This window comes from Lotus japonicus, chromosome 2 (genome assembly GCF_012489685.1).
Source record: "Lotus japonicus ecotype B-129 chromosome 2, LjGifu_v1.2".
Taxonomy (NCBI): domain Eukaryota; kingdom Viridiplantae; phylum Streptophyta; class Magnoliopsida; order Fabales; family Fabaceae; genus Lotus; species Lotus japonicus.
Genome location: NC_080042.1, coordinates 62,961,549 through 62,987,402, shown reverse-complemented (window position 1 = coordinate 62,987,402; position 25,854 = coordinate 62,961,549). Strand labels below are relative to the sequence as shown.

General features: G+C 38.9%; 2 protein-coding genes across 5 annotated transcripts; both read right to left on the bottom strand.

The window, feature by feature from the left end:
* Positions 1–262: 262 nt before the first annotated feature.
* LOC130738776 (pentatricopeptide repeat-containing protein At3g22470, mitochondrial-like) lies at positions 263–4,674 on the bottom strand. Of its 4 annotated transcripts, none has more exons than XM_057590925.1 (5): positions 4,513–4,674; positions 2,625–2,795; positions 970–2,466; positions 726–861; positions 263–637 (listed from the first exon to the last, which is right to left on the bottom strand). In XM_057590925.1, exon 3 carries the CDS (start codon positions 2,456–2,458, stop codon positions 1,052–1,054), a length of 1,407 nt encoding a protein of 468 aa, XP_057446908.1. In that variant the 5' UTR covers positions 2,459–2,466; positions 2,625–2,795; positions 4,513–4,674; the 3' UTR covers positions 263–637; positions 726–861; positions 970–1,051. The 4 variants fall into 4 exon arrangements, with proteins under 4 accessions (XP_057446908.1, XP_057446909.1, XP_057446910.1 ...); XM_057590926.1 differs by having other exon boundaries at positions 970–2,439; XM_057590927.1 differs by having other exon boundaries at positions 970–1,910.
* Positions 4,675–11,350: 6,676 nt separating this feature from the next.
* On the bottom strand, positions 11,351–17,156 carry LOC130738775 (surfeit locus protein 1-like). The gene is made up of 6 exons (XM_057590922.1): positions 16,924–17,156; positions 16,703–16,788; positions 15,394–15,632; positions 12,807–12,978; positions 12,429–12,712; positions 11,351–11,867 (listed from the first exon to the last, which is right to left on the bottom strand). Exons 1-6 carry the CDS (start codon positions 17,102–17,104, stop codon positions 11,798–11,800), a joined length of 1,032 nt encoding a protein of 343 aa, XP_057446905.1. The 5' UTR covers positions 17,105–17,156; the 3' UTR covers positions 11,351–11,797.
* Positions 17,157–25,854: the final 8,698 nt, after the last annotated feature.

The following is a 25,854-nucleotide window of genomic DNA, read 5'->3' as shown; positions in this document are numbered from 1 at the left end:
ACTCAGGGACTAATTTGTGCACACAGACATTTCCAGGGACCAAAGAAATAAAAGTTACAATTTTCAGGCAACAATTGTATTTAACTCTAATGTCAGTGTCAGTTGCTACCTTTTCATTGTATTATACAAGGCTCATAAATTTACTAGTATTAAAAACTCAATCTTTCAGCTATTATATAGATCCAATAAACACTTCATAAGCAGCACATCAGAATTACATTTGCCAAGGAAGATAGATAATAATCCTATAAAGACAACAAAATGAATCCATGGCAAGGCATAATGTTAAAATAAGTTTAGTAAATATATGAACCTTTTATCACAACTTGTCCAAGTATCCCCTTGTGTTTTGCAACTTTTTTGAGCCAAATATTAGGACATACACAACATTAGTATAATAAGTATATATACGAGTGTAATCAAGGTATCTGACCAGGTTTTACTATATGTTCAAACCTCCAGCAAATTAGCAGTCATTCCTTGAAGCAGTTCCTCTGCATTACCACATTATTTTTTTTATTTCCGGAATAAGCCTTCTTGGGGTCTCCATTGGTAATGGTGCTGTATGCGACAACATTCAGAGAGAAACTTCAATCAAAAGATGGTGAAAATTCTGTTGTAATTTGATCTTTGACCTCTGTAAAAAGTAAAAACCATCAATTAGTGATTGGGAACCAATCAAAACAAATATCTTTCTGAGATTGCACAGAATTAAGGGAATCCACCTTATCAAGATGCTGGCCTTGGCAAAAATCATCTAACAATATATTGTAAGTCACGGGTGGTTTTGTGCATTATCATTTATATTATCACATTAGTTAGCTCTCATGCAATATGAAATTCTCCGAGATTTGCATAAGCCTGCATAAATAAGAGAGCTGTGAGTTACACCATACCATCATGAATCAAGAATCAAATTGTAGCAGTAAAGATCTTTGAAGAGATTCATGGTTTCATTCATCCTTTTACCTTTGCAAAATTCATGAATCAAGACGCTATGACCAAAAACATCAGAAGCCAATCCCCTTTCGAACATTAGATTAAATAATGCCTAGCCAACAAGTTGTATCTTGCACAAAGCATCTAACAAGACATTGTACGTAACAACATTAACTGGTTGACCGCCAATATGCATCCCACTGAAAAGCTCCAATGACTGAGAGATTCTCCCAGATTTACAAAACCCTTCAATAAGAGAGTTATAAGTTATAGAATCAGGGACCAAATTTTTGCAATTCATTTCTCTGAAGAGGTTCACGGCTTCATCAATCTTCTTACACTTGCAAAACCCATTAATTAAGATGTTATAACTTGAAACATTAGGAGTCAATCCCCTTTCAAGCATTTGGTCAAATAAGGTGAATGCCTTGTCAGTTTGTTGGATCTTGCAAAAAGCATCTATCAAGATATTGTAAGTGATAACATTAGGGGGTGGACCACTATCACAAATTGCATTGAAGAGTTCACACGCATAAGAGATTCTCCCAGATTTGCACAGACCATCAATTAGAGAACTGTAAGTTACAACATTAGGAACCAAATTTGTACAACGCATTTCATTGAAGAGGCTCAGAGCTTCGTCAATCCTCCTACTCTTGCAATACCCAATAATCAAGACATTATAACTCCAAACATCCAGCTCAATACCCCATTCATCAACTGTATCAAATAATTTTCTGGCCTCACCCACATTATTGTGTAAGCAATATCCGCTCATTAAAGTGTTGAAAGTAACAATATCAGGTTGCTGGCCTTTTTCAATCATCAAATTACAAATACCCTGGGCTTCTATGAGCATTCCTTTTTTACATAACGCATCAATCCATATATTGAAGGTATAAACATTTGGCTCGATGTTTTTATCAGCCATTTCACAGTGCAATTTAGTAACTTCTTCACATTGACCCATGCTGCAAAATCCATGAATTAGAGACGCGTAAGTAAAAACATCAGGATCTATTCCCTGTACAACAATTTCAGAACATAAATCTCGTGCCTTCATTACACGACCATCTTTGCATAAACTGTCAATAATCATGTTATAGATTACTATGTTAGGCTTAACCACTTGTCCTTCCATCTTTTGCAGCAATTGAAACGCATCATTTGTTTGTCCTATTTTACACAAGCCATTGATCAAGGTCCCATAACTAACTTCATCCAACAGAAATCCTTGGGCTACCACACTGTCATGGAAGTCCATCGCTTTCCTAACCTCACCATTGATACAAAGCCCTTTCATGAGTGTTGTCAGTGTTATGGTATTGAGTTGATAACCCCTCTTGAGAACCATGCCCAGTACAGAAAAAGCAAAACCCATCTCACCCAAGTGGCAGTAACAGTTTATCAAGATACCCAAAGTGACTATAGAAGGGGTGATTCCTCTCAACCCCATTTGCTTCAAAAGTGAAATAGCAGTTGAATAATGCTTCATCTTCGCTATTGACCCTAAAATCATGTTAAATTCTACAACACATGGAAGTGGATGCATAGTAATCAAGCGAGTGAATAAGGTGACAGCATCATCAATTCCAGATATTATTTTTGCTTTCTGTGGTGAGGAATGAGAAAAGAGCTTCTGAATTGATGGAGTAAGAAAGACACAAATTTTTGGGATGGCATACCTTAATCTTATTGTTGTAGCAGTGCACAACATCACAACCTTCTCTCCAAAGCTGAAGGAGTTTGTCTTTATTCAATGCTTCCATTCAACACTTGCTCCAAACATGCAGTCTCTCACACAGTTTTTCCCTATTTCTATTAATTTATTGCATTGTGGCAATTAGGTGAGCAATCTGCAAATAACATAAGCAAGAGTGAAACAATAATCAATCATAGGAAATAAAACATGCTAAGGTATGTAAGGTGAAAGACAAAAAATATAATGGAAAATAACAAAAGGGAACATATATTTGTAAATGGAGCATCTAAGCAATGATATCATAAATAATTTAAAAAAAATATTAAAATTAAAAATTACATTTATTTATGACATGAATTATATAATGAAATAGCACATAAACACAAGTTGTTCAACATCATGGTTTTGCCAACTTTGTCTCACAGCCCTCTTCATCATACATGGCTCTATCTTCTTAAATCAAAATCAGAGGCTCTTTCAGCTTTTAAACATTCAAAGCCTCAGCTGAACTTCACCTAAACACTAAAATCAAGTCCATACAAACAGATATTGAGAGATCATGTTGATGACCCTTCTAATTATCACTCCATTGTTGAAGCTCTTCAACATGAAACTATCACAAGACCTGAACTTAGTTATGCAGTCAACAGTGTCCCAGTTCTCTAGCCTATGGATTCACATTGGAAATCAGTAAAACGAATTCTCAGGTACTTGAAAGGGAATCTTTCCCATGGCATTCATCTTAGACCAGCAGCGGATAATAGCCCTTGATCCGGATAATAGAAGGTTCACCTCTTGCTATCTTGGGCCTAATTTGCTATCACGGTACTCTAGAAAACATATAGTTGTTGCATGGTCTTCACCGAAGCAGAGTATAGTAGTGTAGCTGTTGTTGCTACAGCAGAAATACTTTGGCTGTAAATACTTCTTCAAGAGCCACACATTCTTCACACCACTCCCTCTATATTTTGTGATAATCTCAGCACAGTGTCACATTTTCATAATCCTGTTTTGCATGCTCGTCGCACAAAGCATATAGAATTGGATCTCTTCTTTTTCTGAAAAATGTTCTGAACAAGTCTATTACTGATCAACATGTTCCAGCCTGTTCTGAAGTAGCTGATGTTCTCACTAAGGCTCTTTCTCCTACAAGATTTTTGGAGCTAAAGTCCAAGCTCAAGGTTCGAGATCCTCAAGAAGTTAAACCTCCATGAGCTTGCAGGGGGGTGTGATAAAGTATGAGGTTGTTATGTAATAGTAGTTTTTGTTTTGGTACATCGGAAAGATAAATTGCACCCGCCAGGAATCGATCCCTGGACCTCCCCCTACCCTACCCATATGTCCCCCAGCTCCTACCACTTGAGCTATCCTAAGGGGACTGTTATGTAATAGTAGTTAGTTTGCTAAAGTGAGTTATTCCTAATAACTAGCTTCTGTTACTTTCTATTTCTCATTCCTATTGTACTACTCTAGTATAAGAATTAGAGATTGTATTCATAATATTCATCAATGAAAGATATATTCATCTTTCTGTGCCCACTTGTACTTCTTCTCACACGCTTAATTCAGCTTAACCAACCAACGGTGTCGAATTCGTGAGTCGAAAGCAATGTCACACAAGGGGAATCAGTGATCAATATGAGAAACACATAGGATCAATAGGTCACTGAGCGAACTAGTCAGTCACAAGCTAACAAATTAACAAGTCACTCCATACAGTGCTGCAAATTCAAAATCATTACAATCACAGAAACACTTAATCAGAAAAATAACAATCAAGGATTTACTACTATGGAAGCTCACAGATAAGTTCAAAACATCACCACAAAACAGATTGTTAGAAAATTCACAGCAATGAAGTCAGTGTGTACCTTGACGAAGATGGAGGTTGCGTCTGCGATTCCGAACAAAGAGAGGCGTGGCGTGGCGTGGCGTGGCGCGGCGAGTCTGTGACGGCGCGACGGCGCTACACAGTAGACGGCAGGAAGGTTCGTTTCACTGAGTTGGAAAACCGGCTCACGGGGGACCCTGACCGATACAATATTAATCTCAAGTATTAAAATTTGTTACTAAAAATATTAAATACTAATTTTATTTTAAAATTATATCTTAGAAGGTTTTTTTTTGAATTAAAAATAATATTTTTAGAAGTTATTAATTATTTACTTCTCTCTTTTTTTAAAGGAATGACTGCTAATTACTTCATGCATAAATTATCAACTATATTTATATATTCCAAAATTATATATATAGTAGTAAAATTATTTGAATACATATTAATTAAAGAATTAATAGTGGATTGACTTTTAGAAATCCGTTTAATAGTATTCATATATGATTAAAAATGCTAATTTTTTTGAAATTGTACCTTTTGTATATTTGGATAGTATTAATATCTATTTAGTTTTTAATAAATAATTTAATCATATCATTACTTAATAACACATAAATAAATCAAATAATATTTTATAATTAAATTATTAATTTTGTATTATTTCTAAAGGGAGAAACAAGCGTTTATATAGTTGTATACTTGTTTGTCTTAAGGATCAATTTTCAACCTTATCTACTCTACTGATCTCACTGTTTATCTCCAATTGTACTTTCCGCTCTCATGAAAATCCCTCCTCAACCAAAGTCGTTGTCCCAGCAGCCCCTTCCCCACGAACTCATTGCGGAGATCCTGTCATGGCTTCCGGTGAAAATCCTCATAAAACTTAGGTGCGTGAGTAAGATCTGGGACTCTCGTATCACCTCTGATGCCAACTTCATCAAATTGCACTGTCACAGATCTGTTGCACAAAACCCCCAATTGTTGTTCCCAAAAAATCACATGAATCGCCGCAATTGCAATCTCACACCGTTACCCATAAGCCGTTTAGTTCAGAACTCATTGACCACACTACCCAATGACCCTTGCCACCACTTTAGGGACCAACGGTTCGTATTCAAATGGCTGATCGGTTCTTCCAATGGCTTGATCTGCATACACTTCCTTTCTATGGACATTTGGGGCAAAGAGCATTGGCTCTGTTTTTGGAACCCGGCAACCAAGTTTGTATCTGAAAAGTTTGGGTATTTTCGTGCTAAGCACAACTTTTCCAAGTTTACCTTTGGTTATGATAATTCCAGCGACACTTACAAGGTGGTGTTTTTTTGATTTGGGGAATGGTAAAATAAAAACTGGCAAGGACTCACAGGTAACTCTAGTGAAAGTTTTCACCTTGGGTGATAATCTTTGGAGGGACATCCAAAGTTTACCAGTGGGTGTGATTACTCTTCAAGATAATTACGAGAAACCAAATGATGGAGTGAATTTGAGTGGCACTCTTAACTGGATGGTTCTTCATAATTATCCCACTATTTTTTATGATCCAAAGGTTATTACTATTGAGAATATCTTAATTCTTTCGCTTGATCTGGGTACAGAGACATACACCCAGTTTTCACTGCCTCAGGGTATCGATGAGGTTCCCTGTGTGGAGCCGAGTGTTCAAGTTTTGATGGATTGTCTGTGCTTTTGTCATGTTTGAAAAAAAACCCATTTTGTTATTTGGCAGATGAAAGAATTTAGGGTTGAAAACTCTTGGACTCAGTTGTTGAAGATTAGTTACCAGGATCTCCAAATTCAACTCTCTGGCGATATTCAATATCAACTATTTCCATTGTTCGTTTACAATGGTCATACCCTGATATTGGTAGATCCTCGTGAAGATCAAGCAATACTCTTCAATATGAGAGACAATAGAGCAGAGAAAACTAGGATTACAGATAAAGTATGTTGGCCCTTTGTCGTGAATTACGTTGAAACCTTGGTTTCTCCTCAATGAGAGTAAGGGCTCGTTTGGCACGCCGTATTAGACATGATAGTATAAGCTTATACAATACATTATGAGTTTATCCATTGTTTGGTGATGACATTGTATTGTATAAGCTTATCCATCAAAGTCCCCTTATACGTTAAAATGACGTATTATTTAATCCATCATGTGAGTGATGGATAAGGCATGATAAGGTTGTGATGTATAAGTCACCATCACCACCACCCTCTATTGCTGCCAACTTACACCATCATTGGCACCACCACCGCCACCACCCGATCACCGTCGCCGCCACCACCACCACCACCGCCGCCACCCGATCACCGTCACCGCCACCACCACCACCACCATTGCCTCCACCCTCCACCGTCGCCGTCACCCGATCACCGTCGCCGCCACCACCACCACCACCATTGCCTCCACCCGATCACCGTCGTCGCCACCACCACCACCACCGCCACCACCCGATCACCGTCGCCACCACCACCACCACCACCACCATTGCCTCCACCCTCCACCATCGCCGCCACCTTACTAAGCCGCCACCGCCTTACCACCACCACCACACTCTATCGTCGCCAACACCACAACCACCATCGCTGCCACCACCGCCACCACCCGATCACCACCACCGCCACCACCGGTGTTGCCGCCACCGCCACCACCACCGCCGCCGCCGCCGCCCTACCGCCGCCACCGACACCACAACCACCACCCTATCGCCACCACCACCATAATCGTCGTCACCACTCTATTGCCACCACCGACACCACAACCACCACCCTATCGCCACCACCACCACCATTGCCTCCACCACCGCCTTACCACCACCACCACCACCACCCTATCATCGCCACCACCATCACTGCCACCACCACCTCCAACCTATCTCCACTGTCACCACCACCGCCACCAACACCAACCTACCACCATTGCCACCACCACCACCAACCTACCACTACTTCCATCACCACCGCCACCACCGTTATAATCATCTCCATATTTGATTTTTATTATATACCATTATTCAATACTTCATTAAACATAAAATTGCATCAATTTAAACGATATGGTAAATTATACAGAGTATGTCCAAACGCTGGATAGTATAAAAAAGTTATCAGGGCTTATACTATCAGGCCTAATACTATCAGGTCTTATACTATCAGGCCTTATACTATACGTCGCACCAAACAGACCCTAAGTTCTTCAACACAAATCACTCATATGAATTTATGTTAAATCATAATTCTTGAAATCCCTTTTCATTTCATACAAGAATATATCTATGATACTATGTGATTATTTTTCAAGATAGTTTTGACTGATAGTATTATTTATATAATGGTTGTTGTTAATGGTTGGACAAACTTTGATTTGGATGAATTTTATTTCATTTTATTTATTTACTGTAAGCTAGAAGAAGAACACATTTTTCCAAAAGGTAAAGTAGATATAATGATTTGAATATTTTTTATTAGGTTGGTCTTTAGAACATTTTAAATAAATCATGAGCAGAGACACTGCATAAAAGCATGGATATTTGGAAGAACAAAATAAATAGTTATCAATTAAGAAGACGATAAATTATTTAAAGTTCAAATGCAAGATAAAAACATAAAGTATAACACATTTAGATGTGAATGTTGAAAACAAGTTTATGAGCAAGTAATACATACTAGTGAATTTGGACAGATTTCTTATATCTATAGATAGATTTGTATATTGAAAATAAAATAAACTATAATTTTACTACATCCAACTTATATTAGTTTCATTTGCTCTAAATTAAATTTTAGTATGGATAATGTATTGAGTAAACAAGTGTGATCATGTTACTATGTGCAGAACTTGGTTATCTTTGTTTACTATATAGCTTAAAGGTGACCTCACAAAGATGATATATGTTGGATGTTCTTCTTGGTTTGATTTTTTAATTCACACCGGTTCAAGCACATTCATACGTTTACAGATTCCTTAAATTGGAAGTGTGTTTTCTATTTCTATACATGAATGATATTGGTATAAAATCTAAACTATAATAATTTCTAAAATACCGTCATGTCACATATTGTACATATACTTCATTCATGGCATTAGGTTAAAGTTAATTTCTTTCTTTTTTTAAGAAGGGACGAAGTTGAAACTTTCAAAATGATGTACTTATTTTTCATTTATATTTTTCATTTTTTGTTTTTCATTCTTCAATCTAATGGGTTTTTTTTTTGAATTATAAATTTGCAGCCCCAACTTCAATACATTGTGTGCTATCAATGACACATGACAGGAGGATATGAATAAAGAAAGTGAGAAAAAGGTTTATTGAAGTTGTAACTCATTATTTTGAAGACATTCATGGCCCTCCTGAGGTCTACATTGAAGGTTCATTCAGAACAATTTGTGGCAACTCACTTTTTATTTATGATTCTATTATGCAACTCCAATCTCGTTTGTATAACAATATGTAAGCAACTTCAAATTTTTAAGCAATTAAGTGAAATATTTTATTACAATTTTATCATGTTAAAAATATTGTTGTAGTTGTGCAACATCCTTTCAACAATATATTGGTACTCTCTGGTTGGATACTTCCCCTTCCTCTTTGGTTTATTTGTCATACATTTCACATTTTATCTATCTATGATGCAAAAATGTTCTTCTAGTTCGAGAAAAGAAGTACATTTAGTGTGTACAGTGCACTTGTTTATAAATGAAGTTCTTGTTGAAATAATGACATTCAAGAAAACTATTTAAATCTAATTTCTTTAATCGGATACTTACTGAAACAATATATTTATTGTCATTTAACAATTGCTTTTCAGTTTTAGTTTTGATCTATTTAGTACGGTTATAATTTTGAATGGTTTTTAACTTAAACTTTATTATGGTTTTATTATAAGCACAATTATTAGTATATTGAAATGTACTGCAATCTTTTTAATGGGCGAAATCTTGTATGGATTGGTGAGAACATGATATAGAGTTCTTTTTTTGTCATTTTGTTACCGGTACAAAAGAAAATAAAATAGTGTATCCCTTTTATGGTTGAATCTTCTGAGCATGGTTGAAGAGATTTCAGCACATTTAAGCTCTGAGTGCACAATACTTTACGTGCGATTGTGTTAACCTTGATGAGCGAACCTGACACTAGATTGCTTCAGAGGTCTGCCTGAATTTTTCTTTTCAAGCAGTGGTTCGTTCATGACGCAATTTTTCTTCCTTACTTTCCAACAGTTCTAAGTTTATATAAGGCATCAGTAAATTGCTCTGTTTTATTTTTTTTATTTCTTACCACAAAACAACACTCCTTCCATAGAGGTGCTAGAGTGTGTGCCAAACTCTGACAAGTGGAAATTTTAAAAGAAAAAATTTCCACGCGTGTATCATTAATTGACGTGGCACTACCATGTAGGCTAACCGTGACAAGTGGTGGTCAACGCCACCCCTCCGGCAGGGACTAGAACCAAACATTTTCGTTGTGTTTAGGGACTTATCTCGGCTCTGACTTCAGTGAGGGACGAAAACCAAATCTCGCTTAAAGTTCAGCACCAAAAACCCTAGTTTTAATCGCACAACTAAAGAGTCGACATTATGACCTTTTTTAGAATCTAGACATTATATATTAAAAATTTATAATAGATAGATTGAAAAAGTTATGTTTGGAATTAGAATGATTACTAATGTTTGATGAGTGAATTTGAGAGATAATAACCTTTAAATAAGAAATAAAGGGTGCATTATTAATAATTTGATGATTTTCATATTAGTGGTGTCCATACTTTGTCATAATATTGGTATATGCATAAAAATATTGATCATATTGGAACGGGAAAAGTGAAAAGAAAGTTACATGACGCATATGCAAAACATATTGATTTGGCAACATTAATCTCAAAACTCAAAAGCACAGATAAAGAGTCCACGTTGTAGCACGGACTTTAGAACTTACATATTATAATATATTGATACATAGATTTTTTTTTATAAGCATACACATAGATAATATATGTGAAGATTAATTTCTATGCAATGACAATGTAAATAAATTTTACACAATCATGTAATCATATCCCTCTATTTTGCTAGTTCATAATTAGTTTTATATTTAATGATAGTTAATCTCTATGTGCTTAGATAATAGATATCTATAAATTACTTTTATTATTATGTTTTTCAACCAACCTTTTAAGACTTCCTTGGAAATTTTAATACATACAATTAAGCAACAACATCATTGTATGAAAAATTACAATAAATACTCTCTGCTAAAAAATTCCTAGTTTAAAGGAAGTTTATAGACTTATGCTCTACCTTAGATTTTTTTTTTGTCTTGACTAATGTATCCCCACAGCCGACGACCGTGAGACTAATCATACGCCCACGGTCAGCGACAAGGCGATAGGGGGCTGACCAATGAGTTTTCTCTATTCGCAAGAGCACTCTAGACAATAATTTTGAGTAAGCTAGTTTTCCATATTCATATTAGGCCTTAGACCTTCAAGCCAGGAAAGGATTGGGTCGAACTAGTGATTGAAAAACCAGACACAGTGAAAACCAGTCAAGAAACGGTGAAGAAAACAAATTTAAACCGGCCACATTTTAGTATTAATTTCTTTGATTTTTTTGTTTCTTAATTTAAAAAATATTTGCAACCCTTATTATTTAATTCTCATGATATAAAATTAACCTATAATAACTTAAAAGTTAATAAGTCTAAAATTTTTAGCATCTTGAATAAATATATTACATATTACAGTAAATAATATTTTTAATATTATTTAACTATTATCAGTCCGACCACGGTTCAACTATCGAACCTTTGAACCGGTGTAGGTTCAAGTATTATTATTTATTGGCAAGTAAAACAGTTTCTCACAATGCCATACTGTTGAGCTTCTCTTCAAAAGCTTGACTAGAGTTTGATCTCATTTATTTTAGTTGAACAATAAGTCAGTAAGACTGAAGCATATCATAACCTCCTAACCTTACAGACAAATCCAAATATAATCACATCCTTATACAACCACAGACAGTACTTGCAATTCTAATAAAAAATCAACCTTTCAGATCATGAATATCCACTATTATATCCCCATTAAATTACTTTGTTCAGTAAATATTGTTCCACTTTCACTTCACCATTGTTTTTTATGTGGGTGGGTACCTTTCTGAAAAGACTTCAGTTGAATAGCTGAAGATGCTTGAAAATGATTCTTGAAAACTGAGATTTGAAGAAAAAGATAGGGAAGACAATCCTCCAAAGAGATAGTTATATCTAGATGCGAAATGAGGGTGTATGTGCCTGTAAATTTCAACTGTAACAGTAATGTCTTTGCTATCTCCGCTTACTTTTCTGTCTGAGCCTCTTAAAAGCCATGAAAGTAACGGCTGCAGAAAGTGAATACCTATTTCAAATACAAATGAGAAAATGTCAGAAAAATGCTTGCTGTAGAAATCTGATAGAACACCAAAGATAAACTGAATAATCATAGTAATAAAAGAGGAATCACACATTATGCAGCAAGGAAATATCTTAGTGTATAGCAACAAAACTAGGCCCCGTTTGGAAGAGCTTATTTGAGCTTATCTTATAGCATAAGCGCTTATCCAAGTGTTTGGGAGAGCTTATGCAAACAGCTTATGGCCTACCTATCAGCTGTTTTGAGCTTATATTCATATTAACATATGAATAAGAGCTTATGCTAATATATAACATTTTTTTCAGCCAATTTCAATAAGTTTTAGCAATAAACGTTTATTGTCATAAGCGCTTAATTAAGCTGTTTATCCTTTATTGGCAGCAGCATCATTTGGTAGTAAACTAATTAGTATTGCATCTGTTAATTATACAAAAGCTGGTACAGTAAGACTGTAACAGTAAGCCAAATTAAAAGAAGGAAGGCTACCAATAATACAACTACAATGCATGAAAGGAGTAACTAATGGGAGAAAAGTAAGTTGCAAACCATGTCAATATGTAGTTTAGGTGGTCCTGCGGCATAACCGAACTTCGAATCAAGGTATTGACATCCTTGGGAACAGGGTAAGGATTACTCGGGTTGACATTCTCGTTAATATCTTCAACGTAAATAGTATTTTCTGGAAGGCCACAGGCACGGGCAATGCCAGGAACATCAACATAAAACCACTGGGAAGACCCAGGATCATTTGGTGGAACAAATATGCTTGGCTTCTCACTTCCACGAACTACACCGACTACTTCTATAGGTGTTACAGAAGGGGCCTGATCCTGTAAGTTGGACAAAATAAGTTTGAATTCACAATTTTTATGTATGAAACAATGAATGGGAAAATGACTACAGAGAGAGAGAGAGAGAGAGAACCTCAATTATGACAGGCTTTCTAGCCCAAAATCTCCACCAAGATCTAGTTCCATCAGCCTGTGAAGGGAAAGGAAGTTCATCCGCAAACTGTTCATCTTGTGAATCCTCTAAAAATTTATCTTTCCAACTGCGAGGAACCCAACCTCTATTGACTAAAATTGGAAAACCTACACTGGAAGAAACAACAATGTACAATATAAAAAGTGTTGAAACTCAGAAATAATAATATTTTCAATCCAAAAACCAGTGGCAGTGAAGTATGCAAAACTAGCAATTGATTGGTTAAGATCAAGAAAAATTTATTGTTGATATGATAATATGATATAGGTATGTTATAGTAGAAATGTTAGGACTTCAAGCTTATAAAGTGTTGAGTACCTTAAAAAAAGATTAAAGCTTATAACGTGTTAGAATAAATCCAATATATCCCAAGCCCTCAAAATTCAGAAGTTTAGCAACGTTTATTCAGGCCCAGTTGACATAAAGCACCCAGGGATATTTATATACGTATTGGGCAACAAGATGTGAATATTAATCTTTCCCCAAAAGGAAAAGCTTAAAGTTCATTCAGAAGTAATGAAGATTGGTATGGCATAGTTTGATAGGCGGTGCGAGCGACCCAACAAACCCGGACCCTGGAACGTGAACAGGTACAACAGTTACACATGAACAGGCACATCAGTTGCTGAGCAGTTATGGCAGTTAGGCCTGAACAGATGTGTGCTAGGAGTAGTTATGAACTGTTATTATATTTTAAAAATAAATAATTAGGATCTGGTATAAATAGGGAACAAGACTGATTGTTTAAGGCATTCAGGAACTCTGTAGTCTAGATATTGGGAGAGAACGGGCTCTCGAACATCAAGGATTTGTGTGGCTACTTTGAATGATGACGTTTTGGATCTTTCACAGCTTGAAGATGCCAGTTTCCATTACCACTTTTGTTGCAAAGGCTGAATCCTTCAGGGATACCAGAACTCCTACCTTCCTACCAGTGCCAAGTGATGGACACTTTTATCTGCGAGTGCAGGTAAAAGATTCAGGATCAGGAATTAATCCACAAGATATCCCAAAGTTACTTACTAAGTTTGCACAAAGCTGATCACCAGCAACAAGAAATTCTGCTGGAAGTGGACTCGGCCTTTCAATTCGTAGGATGTTTGTAAATCTCATGGAAGGGGGTATTTGGATTGGAAGCGAAGGCATTGGTAAAGGATGTGCAGTCACCTTCGCCGTAAAACTTGGGATCCCAGACTGGTCAAATGAGTTTAAACTACCATTTGTACCTAAAGTTCCAGTAACTCATGGAACTACAAACTTTGCAGGCCTCAAAGTTCTTGTGATGGAAGATAACGGAAGGAGGGCACCAATCACCAAAGTTTACATAAGAAGGAAACAAGCAATGCACACATGAGGAGAAAAGGGAAATCTAGGCGCAACCTTAGAAGAAGATAGGCGCAAATTGGAGATTCCTCTCTATGGTGGGGAATATGATGCGTACAGTTGGTTGGAGCAGCAAGATCAAGCAGAAAAGAGAAATTTTGGTGGCAGAGAAACCCAGAATGCAAAGCCAGAAGGCCAGTGCAGTAGAGGCCAAGAATGTCCAAAAAGTCAAGTCAGGCGACCCCCTCCAGAACCGCCCGACCAGGGAATGCATGCGATGGAAAAAGCGGAGTTCACATCAAAGACGGAGGCAAGGATGAGCGCCCTCTTGCAGATGCAGCAATGGCAGTTGACGTCGAACAAGGTGACTCGAAGACCACTGCCAAAGCCACCAGTCACGTTTTCCTGATTTTCACCTTGAGGACAAGGTGGATCTTCTAGGGCGGGGTATTGATAGGAGGCGCAACCCACCATGGCTGATACAGGGGAGAGCGACCCAACAGGTGCAACCCAAGGGGTAATACCCAACAAACCTGGACTCTGGATCGGGAACAGGCATGACAGTTACACAGAAACGTGCACATCAGTTGCTGAGCAGTTATGGGCATGGCAGTTAGGCCTGAACAGATGTGTCTGTTAGGAGTAGTTATGAACAGTCATTATATTTTAAAATTAAATGATAAGGATCTGTTATAAATAGGGAACAAGACTGATTGTTTAAGGCATTCAGGAATTCTGTAGTCAAGATATTGGGAGAGAACTGGCTCTCGAACATCCAGGATTTGTGTGACTATTACTCTATATATTTCTGTACTTATCACAGTTTCAAAACAATAAAGATCATTATAAAGTAAAAGTTGGTATATAGTAAACATCCATTTCACAATAAATAGTACTATTGAACATCATGAGCAACAGTTTGAATAAAATTATACTGAAGTTTTCATCCTTTGTAATTTGAACAAATGTTCTAAACAGGACGTAATGTCAAGGAACAATGCCATCTATTTAGAACACCTACTGAAAGTGAAAACTTTTATTGCTCTAGTCTCCAATGATGAAGTAATATATAAGTTTCAAATTCGAATTTGGTTATATTTAAACTAATAATAAACAAAGTTACAATGCAATGTCAGCAATAAAAAAATTCTAATGACTTCTTGTGTGACTTTCATCGAGAAAGCTATGAATAATTATGCTTTACCTGTTAGGATAATTATGAACTGGCATAAGAGGTGTTATAACATAGTAGCCATTTTCAGTAACTCCTGAAATGCTTCTTGAACGTGGTCCAACAAAGATTGATTTTTTATCATCAAAAACTCCTTTGAAAACAACCTTTCTGAATTCTACAGAATCTAATTCCTCATTTGATGGATAAGCACTACTGAAATTCAATGGTTCCATTTGCAATCTCTTCTCACGATACTCCAACATTTTAATCTGTATCATGGTAAGATGGAAGGGATTTTCAATGAGCTAATCTGCACAGCGAATACATAAACATGGAATCTAAAAACTTAATATAAATAAACTCAACCTTAAATTTATTTACAGAATATTTAGAACAAAAAGGTTGTAACATGAGTGGTATCAACACCTGCTACCTTATATCCCCATTATCCAATATAAATTACCTAGTAGTAAACTATTATAACGTAATAAAATTCTAATAATATTATGTCTTTAAGCCATCCATGTATGGTTCAGAATGGAAATGAAGAAGGCAATAATCCAAAACATGAGCCTATGATTAGAATCTCCTTGATGGTTTAAGACATAAAGATGAGTGACACAAAGAGGTAATATCAGAAAATTCAAAGGGTGAAGAGCAAAATGCTGAAATATTATAAGTTCTTAGTACATCAAACCAGGGTTGTTAATGGCGGATAGCGTAGTGTAGCGGCAAGCCCAAAAAACGCTATTTCGAGCGCTATTGCGGCGCTATAGCGGCAAATAGCGGTGAATAGTGGAGTAGCAGTGAACCCCTAGGGCGCTACACTATAGGCTATTGCGCCGCTATAGCACGCTATTAACAAGCCTGCATCAAACTTGCACAAGTTTCCTAGATCACTAATATCAACCTAAATTGATTCAAAATCTCACAATATGGACGATCACAAAAAATTGATACATACAAGTATTCACCCCCCATAAGAGTTTAGAGAAAGATCACGGATCAGCACATATGTCCAAGGATGAATTGCAGTAGCACAGAAAATTTAATTTTGAGACCATAATCCACTAAGCTTGTGGACTGAACCCTGTACTTGATCCTCATCATTAAGCACAATTTTTTTCCTTATTCACATAGGTACACTATAACTATTCGGTGATGTTACATTCACATAATTTTCTCTTACACAACTCACTTAAGTATCAAACAACACAATTCACACCTTTATTTCAAAATCAGTGGTACTAAATTCCATGTGTTCGAGCATGTGAAAAACAACTGTTGGCAACTATAGTTTTCCTGCTTATCATGAATCTAATGCCAAAAACATACCAACCTTTTCTTCTCTTCTAAAAAACTGCCAGGTCCCAAGGCCAAATGTCATCACCCCAGGTAGAAACAGCAACCATTTAGACGCTTTTCCTTTGATATTAAAAAAAAAACCCATCAATGATCATAGAAAAAAGATCGATTTTTTATGCGAGTGCCTTCAGCATTGCAAAAAACCAGATTGACCCACATGGAGAATCCATCAAAAGAATCTGAATCAGTGCATACCCTTTGAATCGGAGGAAGATGAACGTGCCGGGTCGGAATCAGTAGCAGAGGAAACAGCGGCGGCGGCGGAGCTGAAATGCCTAACTGTGAGAACATGGCCGGAGCTGGCACATCCACAGGATACTGCGGCGGCGCGTCGGAGCTCCCCTAGCATTCTGGCGGCGGAATCAAGAGTTGGCATTTGGGACAATCGATGTGAGAAGTAACAATGGAGGAAGAAGCGTAAAGGGTTTAAGGGGGCAAAACAGGCTGCGTGCGAGTGCACTGATGTGCTGCGGTGGACCTTCCAGTTAAATATTTTTTTAGTCCCCATAAAATTTGTTAAAATTGATTTTGGTCCATGATGTGATTTCCAATTTCCAATTTCAGATGAAGGGTGTCTCATCTCATGTACTCCCTCCGGTCCTATTTATAAGCAACAAAAAAAAAAATTCACATAGTTTAAGAAATTTAGTTAAACTAGATAAAATGCATTAAATTTGTCTTAAATCAAAATAAACTTCCAAAATTACCCTTTGTTATTAGTGTTGGAAAGTGGGAAAGAGAGAAAATAATTAATGAGACACATTTTACAAGTTAGAATTAATAAGGGCATCATTGGAAAAAATTAATTAATATAGCTCAAACTTTCATTTGGTTCTTATAAAAAGGACCAAGGTTTTTCTTCTCTTTCATGCTTATAAATAGGACCGGAGGGAGTACTATTTTCTTACAATGTCTCCGACTCAAGAATATGGTGGACTCGGTTTCAAACTCAATAATCTTCTCTTTAAGTGTCATGTGAGTCATCACCTAATTACACGCACACGCACATACACATATATTTTTTTCTTTTTTATACATCGGAAAGATAAATTGTATTTGTCAGGAATCGATTCAAGGACCACCCCTATCCAACTCATATGTCCCCCAGCTCCTACCACTTATGCTGGAAATAGTAGGAAGGAAGATTGCGTCGTGGACGAACCACTGCCTTGAAAGCAAAATTCCGACAGACCTCCGGTGCAATCTATTGCCGGGTTTGCTCCCCAAGGTTAACACAGTCGCATATAAGGTATTGTGCACTCAGAACCTACACATGCTGGAGTCTCTACAACAATGCTCAGAATCAGAAAGGAAAAAGAAAGGCTTGATCATGATCATTGTTCTGGGAATGAACATTGAAGGAAAGGATAGTACCTAGAGAGTGGAAGAATGTGCCAAAGAAAGAATGAGAATGAGAGAGAGAGTGCTGAATTTCATGTGTTATTTCATAAAATGAGCAAAAGTCCTTTACAATTGGTATCTACCTCCTATTTATAGGGCTTGGGTACTACCCATTGGGCCAATTGGGCCTATGAAGTTGAGGCCCAATTTAAGGCCAGGCACTCGCCTTTGGGCGGGCTGAACCCTGGGCGTCGCCCCTCTAGGGGCTTGCCCAGTCCACTAGTCCACAAGACACCGAGCTCGAAGTATGAGAGCTAAGTGTGTCTTTTAAATGCTTTTACATGCATCCTATGGTGCACTGGAATCTAAGCTGCCAACATGGCTTGAGAAAAAAGAAGAAAACTACGTCGCCAACATGGCGTAAGCAAAAGGACACAAGCATCGCCCAGTCCACTGGTCTCGGCGAGCAACCCAGCCCGTCAAGTCCACAAGTCCACAGGCGGAGGGAACGATCGTTTTGTACTGACGATTAGTCGGAGTAGGCGTGCGCCCTTCGTCGGCTAGCTAGGTGACAGGTGTTAATCATGTACTGATCGTCCAAGTGTTAGCTGGCGATGCCCTTGGCGGGCGACTAAACTCCATTGGCGACACCATTTGTTAGGCGATGGCATTTAGTCTTCATGGTGGCGGGGCCTTTCGCGCTTTCCCTTTTTTCAAAAACCTTTCAAATCTCTAACTGCCCCATGTGATACGTCAGTTACGTCAAATTCCCCCTTTCTCCGCAACCGTCACCTCACTCCTCATAACTTGTCCAATCATGCGCCGTAACTCCCCATCACACGCGTCCCATTTCCCAAAAGCCATAATGACTTCCAACCTTCCACACGCGTCCAACACGCGTCACCCTTCCAGCTTCCCCCCTTTGCCTATAATAACCCTTCTTCCCTACAATCATCCCTTTCCGAGACCTCTCTTTACTTCTCTAATCGCTTACCAAGCTCCCTCTTCCAACTTCCGCTCTGGTGCCGTCGCCTTTCACCCTTTCCGCTACACACTCTTCACATCCTTGCCCGGTGAGTCCTTGTTCCCTTATCTCTGCATCTTATCTCTACTCATCTTTTCCTTTTCCTCATTTCATTGTCAAGGATGGCTTCAAACCCTAACTCCCCTAATCACACCTCTTCTTCTTCTGGGAGCGACCCTGCCTCTACCGCAGCTGGCGCCCTTCGTTCAAGCCGTCCTCCGCGATATCAACGCGGCTCCTTGTCAACTCCACCCCAACGCCTGGGCCTTCATCCGGTGCTTTGAAATCTTGTGCGCCGCTGTTGGCACCGCCCCATCTCCCACCAGCTTCTTCTACCTCTACGATGCTGACTCCAAGTCCATCAAAAATAGAGGATGGATTTCTTTAAAGGCCCGAGCCGGCCGTAAGTGCTTGAACCCTCATAAAAGTAACGTGAAGTCCTCCTTTGCCCGGAGATACTTCCGTGTGGCGGTTCACCCCGCCTATCCAGAAGCCTTCACCCTTAGGGACGGGACTGCCCTTTTTCCCCTTTATTGGACGGAGAAGCCCAATGGGATTACCGATCCTTCAGAAGAATCTTTGTCTGCCAACGGCAAAGCCTTTTTGAATCTCCTCGCCCCGCTTCCTATCCTTGACTGCTCAACAGTCCTTGAGGGCGCTCGCCTCTCAAGGACACCCAAATACTTAGGTCACTTATAGTTTACTTTTATCATCGACATTTTCTTTCTTACCCCCTATGTTATTACTGACCCCCTCTTTTTTTTTATTCTTGCAGAAGATATGAACTTCACCAACGTCGAGCTCCTGAAAGCCCGCGAGAGGAAAATGGCCCGTTTCTCTCCAAAGTTCAACACTGAGGGCGACGGGAAAAAACGGGGCGGTGCTGAGAACCAAACCGAGGGCGCCCAAGTCCCCAGAAGGAGGAGGTTAGTTAAAGTCTCTTCTGTCGCCCCAGGATCTGCAGTCGCCGGCTCCTCCAACCCCGGCGCTCAACCCACCACTGCCGCTGTGTCCAGGTAAGAATGTTGCCAAAGCCTCCGCCAATGTTTCCGCCGCCACGGCCACCGAGTCTGCCACCGTCACAGCTCCCAATTCTGCTGCCAGTGATACAGCCACTGTTGCCGCCTCCAAGTCCACTACTGTAGGCGCCACACCCGCAACTGCTGGCCAGTCATCAACTGCTGGCACCACCACCAAGACTTCTCAACCCTCAGCTGTTGAGAAGCTTGCCGCCATCAACGCCACAACCGCTGCCGCGTCTTCCAATGCTCCCGCCGGGGAGAAAGAAAAAGAAAAAGAAACCCCCAAGTCTCCCCCTCGCCAAGTCGCACCTCCTAGCCCGCCTCCAACGAATGATGGGCGCTCCATGTCTCCCCCGCCTCATCAAGAGGAAAGATCCTCTCCTGATGCCGCCACTACCTTTGAAGCAGCCCGGATCGAGAGAGCTCCTGGCAACGAGGGCAGCTCTTCTAGCTACTACAATATGCTTCCCAACGCCATTGAACCTTCAGAGTTCTTACTTACCGGCCTCAACCGTGACGCCATAGAAAAAGAAGTTTTGAGCTGGGGTATTAATGAAACCAAGGAGGAGACCCTTGCTTGTCTTCTACGCGCTGGGTGCATCTTTCTGGATAGGCGGGGTGAACCGCCACACGGAAGTATCTCCGGGCAAAGGAGGACTTCACGTTACTTTTATGAGGGTTCAAGCACTTACGGCCGGCTCGGGCCTTTAAAGAAATCCATCCTCTATTTTTGATGGACTTGGAGTCAGCATCGTAGAGGTAGAAGAAGCTGGTGGGAGATGGGGCGGTGCCAACAGCGGCGCACAAGATTTCAAAGCACCAGATGAAGGCCCAGGCGTTGGGGTGGAGTTGACAAGGAGCCGCGTTGATATCGCGGAGGACGGCTTGAACAAAGGGCGAAAAGGGAAGCATGACTCCAAGCTCGCCAAACATATATTCATACGCGAAGAAAAAATGGGATCTCTTTACGTCGCCGTTGATCTTATGAAGCCAGGGGCGGTCCTCAGCACTGCAGGGCCAAATCCTGAGTTTGGCGTTCATTTCGTCATCGTCAGACAAACCACCAAGGTTGCTCACGAATTCCACGATAAGATCACTATCCTGGAAAACGGAGGGTTGGTCTATAGCCTCGTGGGTGGGTGCCCTCTGAACTGGAAGGGGCAGAGTCGCGAAAGTTTTTAGTCTGTAAAGAGGGATCTCAGGGACCTCTAAACGGAGGCCGCCGGCTGCGGTAGAGGCAGGGTCGCTCCCAGAAGAAGAAGAGGTGTGATTAGGGGAGTTAGGGTTTGAAGCCATCCTTGACAATGAAATGAGGAAAAGGAAAAGACGAGTAGAGATAAGATGCAGAGATAAGGGAACAAGGACTCACCGGGCAAGGATGTGAAGAGTGGGTAGCGGAAGGGGTGAAAGGCGACGGCATCAGAGCGGAAGTTGGAAGAGGGAGCTTGGTAAGCGATTAGAGAAGTAAAGAGAGGTCTCGGAAAGGGATGATTGTAGGGAAGAAGGGTTTTTATAGGCAAAGGGGGGAAGCTGGAAGGGTGACGCGTGTTGGACGCGTGTGGAAGGTTGGAAGTCATTATGGCTTTTGGGAAATGGGACGCGTGTGATGGGGAGTTACGGCGCATGATTGGACAAGTTATGAGGAGTGAGGTGACGGTTGCGGAGAAAGGGGGAAACTGATGTAACTGACGTATCACATGGGGCAGTTAGAGATTTTAAAGGTTTTTGAAAAAAGGGAAAGCGCGAAAGGCCCCGCCACCATGAAGACTAAATGCCATCGCCTAACACTTGGACGATCAGTACATGATTAACACCTGTCACCTAGCTCGCCGACGAAGGGCGCGCGCCTACTCCGACTAATCGTCAGTACAAAACGATCGTTCCCGCCGCTTGTGGACTTGACGGGCTGGGTTGCTCGCCAAGGCCAGTGGACTGGGCGGCTAAAGATGCTTGTTTCCTTTTGCTTACGCCATGTTGGCGACGTAGTTTTCTTCTTTTTTCTCAAGCCATGTTGGCAGCTTAGATTCCAGTGCACCATAGGTTGCATGTAAAAGCATTTAAAAGACACACTTAGCTCTCATACTTCGAGCTCGGTGTCTTGTGGACTAGTGGACTGGGCGAGCCCCTAGAGGGGCGACGCCCAGGGTTCAGCCCGCCCAAAGGCGAGTGCCTGGCCTTAAATTGGGCCTCAACTTCAGAGGCCCAATTGGCCCAATGAGTAGTACCCAAGCCCTATAAATAGGAGGTAGATATCAATTGTAAGGGACTTTTGCTCATTTTATGAAATAACACATGAAATTCAGCACTCTCTCTGTCATTCCCATTCTCTCTTTAGCACATTCTTCCACTCTCTAGGTATTATCCTTTCCTTCAATGTTCATTCCCAGAACATTTCTAAACTCTTTCTTACAATATGGCCGTATATCTTGTACTATAATCCTACAAAGCATTTCCTTCCAATAGCTTTATATATAAAAAGATAGTTTTAAAACCATTGAACACTTAGTAACGTAGCCAAGGAGTAACGTAGCCAAGGAGGTTAAAAGGATATCAATGGCCATTAACACAAAGATTTCTAACGGTGGAGAAACACAAAACCGTTAGTAAAAATCATTTAAATGTCATTATTCTATCAATCCCCCACTAATGGCAAGTAAATGATTTTTAAGAATTCTGAGCAAAGAAAGTTAATTTTTTGTGCTTAAGTGTTAATGTCCAAAGGATTGAATTAACACGTAGTGAAGTGAGGCAACAACTTTTGTCAAAAAAGTGAACGAATCTTGAACTAGTTTGACTTGGTTGGAACCCCCACTGCACACACCATAACTTTAAAATGTAGAGGCTTCGCGATAGAGTATTAAAGTCATTTTCCGAACCTTGGGATACATGTGAGTGTTTTAGAAAGATTTCTCAAGTCTTTCATAGACAACGGCTTTTACCATCTCCACTCACATATTTATTCACATAGATTTCAAATGTGTCTTATAAGCATTTAAGTGCATCTCACATAGCACTTTTGCAGCTTTGAATAAACTTTATTTATAATCTATTTCAAAATATATCAAGTGCGTCTCAAAAGCACTTTATTACATAGATATAACAGGTGCTTCTCAATAGCATATCGAAGATCCCTATGTATCTCTTCAAACACATCAAGTGTATCTCAAAAAGACTTTATCACATACACATCCAGTGCGTCTCAAAAGCACTTTGTCTTTATACATCAAGTGCGTCTCAATAACACTTTGTCATGATACATCAAGTGCGTCTCAATAGCACCACCACAAATGGCTATGTATCTTTATAATTATATCAAGTGCGTCTATAAAGCACTTTATCTCGAATACATCAAGTGCGTCTCAATAGCACCACCAAAATTGGCTATGTATTTCTTTCAAAAACCATCAAGTGCATCTCAAAAGCACTTTATAATAGATACATTAGATGCATCTCGAAAGAACTGTCGCGGTTAGCTATGTGTCTATAAAAAATAGCATTACCTCTCGTCATAAGGATGAAAATGTAATGCATACAAGTAATCATACGGCTTAGTTTGACCAACAAATGGGTATCCACCATATTTTCCTCTTTGTCAGGGCTTAAGGTTCATCCTCCTCGACTTATCCAAGACAACTTTCTTGTCAATCCTTTAGCAAGACGATCAACAAGACTTCGTTCACTTCTAACATACTCAAAGAGAACCAAACGATTTTTAATCAATTTCTTAACAACAAAAATCTGACATGTAATCATACTCTCTATTGTAAGTATTGTTGCTAGTAACTCAAATTGCTTCTTGTGAACCATAAACACAAGCACGAATATATCATTCATAAAACTGAAGATCTCTAGATTCAAAAATAATATCATCTTCAATCTCAAAAATTTATAGGCAACACCATCATGAGCATAACCAATACAACAAGTACCCTTACCTCCAAAAATCTTTAAGATATGGTATTTCTACTTTCGTCAAATACCCCCACAGTTTAATGAATTTCAAGTATGAGAAAACCATTGTACACTCCTTAGTGAATTTTCACAAATTTCATTAGAAACTATATTAGGAATATAATAAACATTTAAAATAGTTTTCATTCACATATTATCATACATGTCAGAACTAAGCAATATGACATCAATCAATTTTTTTTATTATTATTAGGAAAAACAAGCACTACCAAAATTCTCATGTAAGAAAAAATATGAATATCACTTCTTTATAAAAATCGATAAATAGAGTCCACCAAAACACCCAAAATGTAGATAATTGAATTCTAATAACATTCGACATTGTTAGCATAAACAAAAAGGCATAGAGAATATAGATACTTATCTTTTAAGCGATTTGCCTCTCTTTTCCTAACTTTTTTTTAGCAGTAGCATCATCGCCATCGGCACGAACAAAATTTTGCTTTCAAATTGTTGGAAATAGTAGGAAGGAAGACTGCGTCGTGGACGAACCACTTGCCTTGAAAGCAAAATTTCGACAGACCTCCGGTGCAATCTATTGCCGGGTTTGCTCCCCAAGGTTAACGCAGTCGCATGTAAGGTATTGTGCACTCAGAACCTACACATGCTGGAGTCTCTACAATAATGCTCAGAATCAGAAGGGAAAAAGAAAGGCTCGATCATGATCATATTTCTAAACTCTTTCTTACAATATGGCCGTATATCTTGTACTATAATCCTACAAAGCATTTCCTTCCAATAGCTTTATATATAAAAAGATAGTTTTAAAACCATTGAACACTTAGTAACGTAGCCAAGGAGTAACGTAGCCAAGGAGGTTAAAAGGATATCAATGGCCATTAACACAAAGATTTCTAACGGTGGAGAAACACAAAACCGTTAGTAAAAATCATTTAAATGTCATTATTCTATCAACTTAAGCTATCATACAGGAACACACATATATTTATATATGCACACACACATATTTACATTGTTCATAATTATATATGCATTTTCTTTGGTTTGTTCCTTTTTTTATCTTGCACTTTAATTGATTCATTTTGTTTTCATTTGTTGCATAAAAACACTACTTGTCAAAATGATTACTTTTCACGATATATATTTTTGCTTCAATGGATTCCTACACTATCGTAAGTTTACTTCATGTGTCGATCGTCGTCGATGCAGCTGCAGGAGTTATATGGCGAGCAATGTATGCAATTTTGTCTTGAACAGTCTTTAAAAAATTGGGCATTGAAAAGGAGAAGCTAATTTCAAACCGAGATCTTGTGCTGGAACATGTTGACGCGACAAAAGAAACGGAAAAAGTCAATGATGTTGTGGAGTGGCTAAATGATGCGGAGAAACTCATAAAAGAGGAGAAGAAACTCGAAATAGAATTGGAGACTCGTTCTGAGCTCAGAGTTTTGCATGGAAGTAAAAAGAGATATTGGTTGTAACGAGACCAAAAACAAATAGTCAAACATTCTACTCCATACACCGGTCCAAAGCCCACATAACATACCTAACCACTACATCCAAATTAATACTTGATGTCTTTGATACAATTTGTTGGAATGATATCTATCTATCTATAAACTATATAAAGGGAGAGTTTTTGCAGCCTTGGGGGTAAATCTGTCAATTAATAAATAATTTCAAAGACTATGAAGTTTGGTCATGGTTATTTTAGTCAAAATGTCTTTTATTTCATTTAGATTCAATCTCAACCGTTGATTTACAATAAGTTATAAGTTAAGGATCAAATCTAGACCTTTGAAATCG